Source organism: Peromyscus californicus, unplaced genomic scaffold (genome assembly GCF_007827085.1).
Source record: "Peromyscus californicus insignis strain IS unplaced genomic scaffold, ASM782708v3 Scaffold_13__1_contigs__length_99412109, whole genome shotgun sequence".
In the NCBI taxonomy this organism is placed as follows: Eukaryota; Metazoa; Chordata; class Mammalia; order Rodentia; family Cricetidae; genus Peromyscus; species Peromyscus californicus.
The window spans coordinates 12,146,475-12,156,091 of record NW_026294424.1 but is presented as its reverse complement, the minus strand read 5'-3'; the positions used below and the strand labels follow the sequence as shown (position 1 = coordinate 12,156,091).

Here is a 9,617-nt window from a genome sequence, read left to right as displayed (position 1 = left end):
ACACCATGACACCACTCAGTTACCAACGAGCTCTCTACCCAGATAGCCTTCCGTTCCTCACTCAGGGGTGTTTATAAGCATAAGCTTCAGAGGCTCCATGTGGAAACACCCTAAGCACGTTTACCATACACGTGTTCATTTAACTATCATCATCTTCCTGACAGAGACGACATCCTATAGAGCTTGTCCTGTGAGCTACCCTGTCTGATGGGGAAAATACAGGTAACCAGACAAAAGCAAGAGCCAGAATGAGTTGAGTGTCTTCCTTGGGTTTCTGTGCTTTAGTCTGTCCATTTCCTTTGTGGTTTGCAGATGTCTCTGCCAAAGAGTCAGAGGGTATAAGGAACCCTTGTAGGTGGACAGCTCAGGACCAGTGCCTCCTTCCTAAGGTCCCACTCCATGTTCATGCTGGGGCTTCAGCAGCTCCTGGAGCATGCAGCAGTTTCAAATCAAGAATGCGATGCTCAATGCAACTAGAATACCTAAGTACCCAGTAGATCTCCTTGCTGACTGAACATGTTGCAAGTACCTAGGAGAAAGAACAACTGCTTTACCCCAGATCCAGGGAAGAGAGAGGCTGTACATTGGGCACCAGGTGTCTGAATCTGCCTTTGTGCTGTACATCCATAATGTATGTATATGATCTAGATTTTAAAAAGTAGCATAGTGTCTCAAATGATGCGGTTCATACTTCAATATGACTTGTGCATGTGTGTCCATTGTCTACATCACAGAGCATTTATATTAGTATAGGCAAAGCACTCCAGATAAAAACAAGGAGTTCAAGCAAGGTTAGGGCTAGGCACAGGAAGCCAATACAGATAAATACACTAATCAATTAAAATATACTTACTCTATTATAACCCTAAGGGTGCAGTGGCATGCATACCTTGTCAGTAGCCAACAGGTCTCTAATAGAACTTAAGACCACTCAACAAGAGTGAGATCACGCTGGGTACTGGAAACCTAGCCAAGCACCCAGGGATAGTGAAATCCCGGATCTTGGAGGAGAACCTACAACCTCCACTCGTTAAACCCACACAATTCTGAACTACACTCTAAACATTTATCCTTGCACACGCAGATAAATGTTGTCCTCACCCCTCAACAAGGAAACTTCTTTTCGCAGTAGACAGAGACCATTACAGAAAACCACAAGTTATCAAAATGCAGAGTTCTAGAGTCTAGATGAAAACTCCTGCACCTAAGGTTTAGGGAACATTGCAGAAGAGATTGTGTCTCCTAGAAATGTCGGAGAAGCTACACCCATGAAGACTTACCTTCATGCATAGCATGGTTGCTATCCATGACCTGAACAAGAACAACACCAAGAGACACACTGACGTGGATGGGGTAAGTTCAGGAGGCCTCAACCCTAGACAAAGAACTACAGGCAACTAAGAAACAAGTATCAGAGTTGGAGAAACAGCCTTCCCCAGGGAAGAGCACACCAATTGGTTACCCAACACCAAATGATCAGCCCTGAAATATATACATACAATAACATTATAAGGACTGAGCAGGTTGCATTTATATTTGAAGAATGTGTGTGTGTGTGTGTGTGTGTGTGTGTGTGTGTGTGTGTGTGTGTGTGTGACAGCAACTAAAGAAAAAGTGTCAGCCAGGCAGTAGTGATCCACGCCTTTAATCCCAGCTCTCAGGAGGCAGAGGCAGACAGATATCTGAATTTGAGGCCAGCCTGATCTACAGAGAGAAACCCTGTCCTGGAACATCCCCTCATGCCCCTGTTAAAAAGAGAGAGAGAGAGAGAGAGAGAGAGAGAGAGAGAGAGAGAGAGAGAGAGAGAGACAGAGACAGAGAGACAGAGAGAGACAGAGAGAGACATTAATTTGAATGAGCAAGGTGGGGGGGTGGGAGAAATGAAGGGAAGGGAAGAAATGATGTAATTATATTATAACTTAAAAATTTTCAGGGGCAAGAGAGATGGCTCAGAGGTTAAGAGCACAGGCAGCTCTTCCAGAGGTCATGAGTTCAATTCCCCGCAATCACATGGTGAGTGACAACCATGAGATCTGGTGCCCTCTTCTGGCCTGCAGGTATACATGCAGGCAGAACACAGTGTACATAATAAACAAACAAACAAACAAATCTTTAAAAAATTCAGACCAATAAATTTCCCCAGAGAACATATGTGTGTTGTGCTTTTCTTTAAAAAAGTGCTGAAACAATTTAGATAAAAGGTGGTCATGTGGATTCCCTGTGCTCACAAAGTATTAAGAGAGAAAAATCACAGAGGTCGCCAAACCCTACAACATTGTCGCCGTCTCTACTATGATCGCTGATGCTGTCCAGACAGAGAACAGTTAGGGAATGGTATCTGCCCACATGTCAAAGGGTCAAAGGAACAAAGGCATTTGGAGGCAACATACTGAGACATTCAACCATTGTTCTAGATAGTTTTATTTTGAGGTATATGAGAACCATGGAAGATTATAGAATTGTCATTCAATTATGTGTGCCAAAGTACCTCCTCTCTCCTCTCCCCTCCCCTCCCTTCTCTTCCCTTCTCTCTTCTTCCCCCTTCTTCTTCCCCAACTCCCCTCTCTCTGGTGGGGAACTGAACCCAAGACCTAGACACATGCTCTATCACCTAACTACACCTCCCTCCCTCCATTTCCCACAGTTGGTACCAGATGTAGCAAAACTGTCTTCTGTCACTTAAAGATGACCTTAAAAGTGTGCACTGACCTGGCATTACACATGACAGGCCACCCTGCTATTTGTCACAAAGCCATGGATTTAAAGTACTTTAATACTCTGTGTCCTCCAGTGAGACACTGTTGATCTCTGTCCTTTTAGGGCATGCTCACCTTTGAGGGAACAGCCTTCTAGCCAACTAGGGCTCCTCTTTGCAGGATGTTTCTCAGGGGTGCCTTATCATTGGCTCATTGCCCTTAATATGCTAATGAGAGCAGGGAAGGCTCAGACCGGGCTGCATCAGGACCCTTCTGTGGACATCCTCCCACCAGCACTCACTCAGCAGAGCCAATTGTGGTCTTTATGCTGAGCAGAAGACCCCATGGGAGCAGGCTGCCTGAGAATGGGCTGGAGGGTGCTCATCACAGCCTGGGCCCTGTGCTCCTTGGAGCACTCCACTCCAGGAATTGGCTCAACCAATGGTAAGTTTCAGCTCTTTCACAGTCTTAGCCATCTACCCTCACCCCGTGCTGCGCCACCACAATTTACCAAAATCTGCCCAGACACTGTGTGTGTTTGATGCTCGATGTGTGTTGGGACCCTGAGGGTGGTGGAGGCTGGGTAATGGTGCCATAAAAGATGCGGAGTATCCAAAGATAGGCAATAGGAGACATCTATAGGCTGACTCCAGAAACAGAGCAGAAATGAGTATTGGCAAGTTTGCTGCCCAAGAAAGGACACACTAGCCTGTGTATTGCTCATGAGTGAAAGGTGGAGTGATGCTGGCCTGCCCTTTGATGCCTTTTCAGCAAGCTCAGCTTGAAAGTGTATGTTAGCTGTGAACTAATACTAATTAGAATCTGGGCTGGAGACCTGGGGTGCAAAGCTGACTGTTTCTCCAAACATCCTTCTGGATTATCTTCCCTGTATCTTTTGTGATGCACCTATTACAACAGCAAATGTGTTAGTGCCCACGTCTGAACCGGATGTTAGATGCCATCCACAGCATCATAACATACAAGGACTTGTGTCGGGAAGCACCCATGCCTTTGATACAACAGATGATCTACTTTCTTTATATTGTGAATTGTATATGCAAATGTTTGCCATTTTGTTTAGACTATTTGAATTCTTCAGGATATGCTACCTGCATGCAAGTATCCATCTGTCCTTTTCATTGCATACAGCTTAAATACCTTAACTTTTTTGTGCAGTAAGAAGGACTCCTTAAACAATCATTTAAGTCAAAAGTTGTGTATTAAATCTGAGCGGAGAATTGGGGCTTTCAAAGAATGCTTTCAAAAGACACTGCTTTTGCTCAAAGCTTAGAAAAGACCAGTGGAGTTGGGTAGCTGCTTTCATTCTTTGCCATCCAGAAGATTCTCTTGAAGGTCATTCCAGAAGGGTTTCTATCTTACATATTAATTTCATGCAAAGGAATGAAGCCATCCCTTCTTTTCCCCCTTTCCTCTTTTAAGAAGAAGGGCACCGGGGACCCTGCCAGATCTTTGATGGCTCCTAAGTGAAGCCCAGAGGTAGTGGTTATGAAACTGATCATTTTTGTAAACCACTGCATTAATCACATCCAGGATGTTTGTACCTGGGGTAGTCTGTAGGGTGTCACATGGCCTTCTTCAGTTGGCTTAATCATGTCTAGTTCTCAGCATAAGTGGGGCGTGCCTCTGGCCTCCACTGTAGGCTTCCCTCTGTGCTATGCTCCCTGTCATACTAGTGAAGTGCTCAGCAGATCCCAGGCCTTGCAGAATCAGGCTGAGAGTGTGGAGAGCCAGGAATGCCATTCCTTAGCTGGGTATGGGCTGTTTAAGAACACAGCACCCGCATGATTAAAAAAGAGAAGAGCCAAGCACGGGCCACCAGGTTGTTCTGAGGCAATGGCCACTTCCCGCTCACTGTAGTTAATCATGGCTTCCATGTCATCATCTAGTGCTGGGGAAGCTAATTCTTAATCTTACTTCACTTACATTCCAGTCGCTCCGACGGGCTGGAAGAAATTTCCCTTTCTTCACTCCTGTCCCTCCCTGGCGCCTGTGCTTAGGGGTGTGACTGCCACAAACTTTGAATTTCTCATCTTCATTACATCCAGTCTTCCCAAAGGGTCCTGATGCTGGATGTGGCAGGTGTCTTTACTCTTGGCTCACTTTAAACATGAGGTGTTAGATCTGTCACAAGGCATCCAGGATGGGGTGTTGGAGAGAGAGAAAACTCTGTTTGCACACAAACAAATTGCAAATTGAAACTGATTCATTCCTTGAGAACAAATCCACTTTGAGTTACTAATAAAGCCACAAAGCACACATTTCCCCAAATCCCCAACAAGAACAGGCGAAGGAAAATCAAAGGAATTAACAGAGAGAGAGAAAGAAGATTGAGACCACCATCAACCCTTCTTGGAAAGACAGGGCACTGGTGTCAACATGGCCCTTTAGCCTCCATGGGGCCCAGAGGTTCTGCTTACTCAGCCTGCCTACTTGAAAGGACTTTCAGCAAACACAGGATGTAGGTAGATTAGCCAGCCCAGCAGGCTCTTCCCTGTGCCCCCCGTGGTTCCTTCGCTTTCCCCACTGGGAAGAAACTTTGTACAGGAAAAGAATCCCCACCCTGCCAATTAATACTTTCCTCTTGAGTTCAGTGCAGACCCACAGACAATTCTAGAAGGAAGGACTTTCTAATTTCCCGAGTAAGACAAAGCCAAGACTAAGTTTTGTAGACTCTCTATGGAGGTTGAAAAGTTTCTGTAACTTAGAACTAGAAGAACTACCAAACACTTTAAAAAGTAATAAGGGGTTGCTTTGCAGCCACAGAGAACTTGGTCCTTGCCTCTGAATAGCAAAGTGGGAAACGAGATGACAGATACCCAGAACAGTTGGTTCTTTGGGTCCGAAAGAGAAGGGATGCCATGAGAGATAATGCAGAGGAGCTTAGGATGCTCCCCTTGAGTCTGTGTAATGGAGATGATTCTGGATGTCCTGGCTCTCTGGGTGCCTGGGTTTATCAGCTTCTAAAGCTGTTTTTATTACCAGATTTCTCTCACTTCTTTTGCACTTTCTTGAGTGGTTGATCTACTCCAGGCAGTCACACAAAGATCACCTAAACAAACATGTCTCCTAAGGAGAGGGTAGAGAAGTAAGTTTTCTGACTGGGAAACTGTTGTTGCAGTATATCTTTTTCTCCATGCATGCTGGTTACTCTGACATGAGTTCTCAGTGCTGAGACTAGAAGCCTCAAGTGCCTCTGTCACCCTGTGTCTTGCAGTGAGTGTGGGAGGAAGCTGGTGTACTGAGTGTGGTATCCAGGATCAGCTAACACAGTGCATGGCTGAGGCAAAGGCTGAGGACGTTTTTGAGGACCTGAAAAGGTGAGCGGGCACTATTCTAGGCTTGGGTAGGGGAGATGAGCTGGACTGCAAACTCTGCACTCGGAAATGTTTCTTGCAAAAGAAATTGGGTTTGGTTTAGATTTATTTATTTTATTTGTATGAATTTTTCCCCTCGTGTATATATATGCATTCCTGGTGTCTGCAGAGGTCCAAAGAAGGCATCAGGTCCCCTGGAACTGGAGTCACAGATGAATGTGAGCCACCCACGTGGGTGCTGAGAATTGAATGCTGTCTTCCCCAAGAGCAACAAGTGCTCCTAACCTCTGAGCCATCTCTCCAGCCTCTCACAATGAATGGTTATATTTGGATGTGAACCACTCCAGCCAAAGGCTCAGAAGTTGAACACTTGCTCCCAGATGGTGACATTATTTGGGGAGCTTGTGGAAACTAGGAGGTGGGACCTGGCTGGAGGGAACAGGTCACTGGGAGTACATTCTTGGGGCACTGTATCTCATAAATAATATTTGCTTTTAAATGGCTTATGTTAGATATTTTGTTAGAGTAACAAAAAAGTAAGACAGTAATAGTCCACTCTTTTTTCAGTGGGAGAAAAGCAGGATGATGTTGAAGGAGTTGTCTGGATTAAATAACTGTTCATACCCAGAACTGTTTTAACCTGACTGCTGTCTTCGTAATAAATCAGGGTGTGCCTGGATGTCCCAAAGTCTGTCCCAAAATAGCTGTATGTAAATTTAGAAAAGTCCAGTCTTTCTGCCTTTCCCAACACTCGGCTGCAGAGGGGCCTGAGCTCATATCCCAGGCTTTCTTTCTAGAGTACCTTACAGATGGGTCTGAGCTCTGCTGTGGCATCATGGTCTCTCATATCCCAGGCTTTCTCTCTGGAGTACCTTGCAGATGGGTCTGAGCTCTGCTGTGGCATCCTGGTCACTCATATCCCAGGCTTCTCTCTAGAGTACCATGTAGATGGGTCTGAGCTCTGCTGCAGCATCCTGGTCACTTATATCCCAGGCTTTCTCTCTGGAGTGCTATACCCTGGAGGAGGTTCTGCGCTTGCTTAAACGGAGAAGGAGAAAGACACAAGCTACTCTTGCCTTCTCAACTGTAGCAGTAGATGCTGCTGAGAATGCATTTATCAGGAAGGCATTTGAGAGGTCTCCCAAGGCTGCTCTCATGCCTGAACAATGCCCATCACCCTTCCTACCAACCCAACATGTTGCCTGCTGTTGGCAGAGGATGAAGGTTGCCTGTCAGTTCCTCCGGAGAAACTAAACATAAGCCACTGATCCAAGGGCACAGCACATCCTATTTCCAATCTCTCCTCCCTACTCTCTTTTAGTGTAGCATACTCATACTAGTGTTGTTCTGAGGACATGTGTTACCTTAAACTATTGTCCGCTGGCTGCTAGTGGCCAGATGTGGCACAAACATTTCCCATACCTCCTTTCTAAGTCCTGAAACAGTCAAGCTGTCTGGCCTTGGAAGATAACTGTCCTCTGGCCTGGCATGAGGGGCAGCTAAAAGGCAGACTTGTACAGTTGGCTGGGACCCTGCTGCTCTTCTGAGTCAGACTGAATATGTCTCAAATTCCAGTGTGGGACCCTGACAGGACACTTCTCCTCATCCCCACTGTCCTCACCTCCAAACCTGAGTACCCTTACTGTCCCATCTGTCTGCCCCACCAAGTTACTGCAGACAAGAGGTGAAGGAGCATCAGAAGAATGTTTGCACACCTGCCCTTTAGTTCATTGTCTGCTTCTGTGTCCCGGCCATCCTTTCTCTAAAAACACCAAGAGGCAAGAACAATTGGACTGTCCTTATTGCTGCTTGGAAATGCCTCTGTTCAGTGTCACTACTGCCAAACATTGTTCAATTTGGCGCTGTATTTTTCCCATGCCGCTTTACAATTACCTGCCACTTTCTTCCAAAGCTCTTCGCCCGCTGACTTGCAAACCCTTGGTGTTAAAATATTCGATGCTATCAGTCGGAAGTTATAAGAAATTACCCCTTTGCTGTGAGTAGCAAGTAGACTGCCCCTCAGCATGGACCGAGGGGCATTCCTCACAGTGGAGAGAGGTTAGGAGCCCTTTTCCACAGTCCTCTGACCTCCAGAGTCCTGCCGTCCTTTGAATCTGCAGTGTGGTTGCTGGTTCCAAGGCTGTCTTCTTCTTGTTCACTCCCCCTTTCTCTGGCCTTTGAAAGGTGAGCTTAGTGAGGGGCAGACAGTGTTACCTTCGGAATTATTCAGTAGTTTAACAGAGGCCGTCTGCTGCCTCTTGTAAATTTCACATTTAGGCTGCCTGAGTGCTTCTGGGTTTCTCCACCTTTCTTCCCCTCCATAACGTCCTCGTCTGCCCTCTGGTGGTGGTTTCCTGGTTATTGCATCAAGAACCAAGTTCATGAAAATTAGAACTATCCAGTTTTTTTGGTCTTTAAACAGCCTTTCTGAAATTAAAACACACACATCCTCCTCATTCCACTGACACCCAACAAAGGTAAAAAGAAAACTATAGATTTAAATGGATAAAAAGAGTTGAACGCATTTTCACACAAAAAGGATCAGATTAAGACCCTTAACTGCTATGGAACAGTACAAGGGGCCCTTGCTGGCGCAGCAACCCCAGCATCAGCCCTGTGATACAGGATTCTTTCTTCTCCATCGAATTAGAGGAAGATAGATGGGGAGGAAGAAAAGAGGGACGAGGAAGAGGAAGATGAAGAGAAGGGGAGTGGGGAGAGGAGGCGCTGCTGTCTAGAAGGGCACCATATTTTGCAGGAGCTGGGAGATGGATGGCGATTTCCACTGCTCCATTGCAGCTCTGTACTGTGGCTAGCAGCCCGCATGCAACACATCATCCGAATAATGCCATCGACGGTCAGAGCCCAAACCGGAACCCACATTCTAGCTCCATATCAGTCATCTGCTGATCTCGAATTGTTTTTGACTGTCAACTGAGGTTCGGTCATAATTAGCTCAGGTATTGAGGAGCCAGGTCTGGAGGGCAAGATCCAAGGCCTCAGGCTGAATGGAAGATGAGTTTGAGTCTGGAGAAGCCGTCAGGGAGTCTAGGGGAAGGTCTTTGAATGGAGCTGGGCAGCAGCTTTTAGTGCCTCCGGAACCAGCGGGAAGGCTGGTTCAATGTGAATGCTGGCTCTTCAGCTCGCTAACGATGCCAACACTTCCAAGTCAACTTACTTCCCTCAACTTCCATGGTCTCACCATACAAAGTAATTACACCTGCCCCCTGTGTTTGCCTTTGGTTCCTGTAACCAAAGACCCGAGACAATCCCCTGACTGTGACCAAAGATGCGTCAGGACTCACAGCTTGGACTCTTTCCGCCCATAGTGAGCTGGTCTTGCTGATTTAGACCTGCAGAGAAACAGCACGTGAGGGCCACAAGTGTGTGACAGAGCAAAACCACCGGTCACAGTCTAGAGGTGGAGGAAGAGCTCCTAAAAGGTCCCACAATCCTACTGGGAGAGCTGGTCTCCCGGGGTTCCACCTCTTAAAGGACCTGACACCTTCCAATAACACCACTCTGGGGACAAAGCTCTTGATATCCAGACCTCTGGGAGCTACAGCCTGATCTGAGTTTCTCTGGA

General features: G+C 46.4%; 1 protein-coding gene across 1 annotated transcript in view; it reads left to right on the top strand.

Moving 5' to 3' along the window:
* The first annotated feature begins 1,293 nt into the window (after positions 1-1,293).
* The window catches only part of Pkd1l1 (polycystin 1 like 1, transient receptor potential channel interacting), a 121,791-nt gene continuing 113,467 nt past the window's right edge, over positions 1,294-9,617 (top strand). The window contains exon 1 of the mRNA XM_052736021.1: positions 1,294-1,353. Coding sequence (XP_052591981.1) covers positions 1,294-1,353 — 60 coding nt within the window. The remainder of the gene's footprint in view (positions 1,354-9,617) is intronic.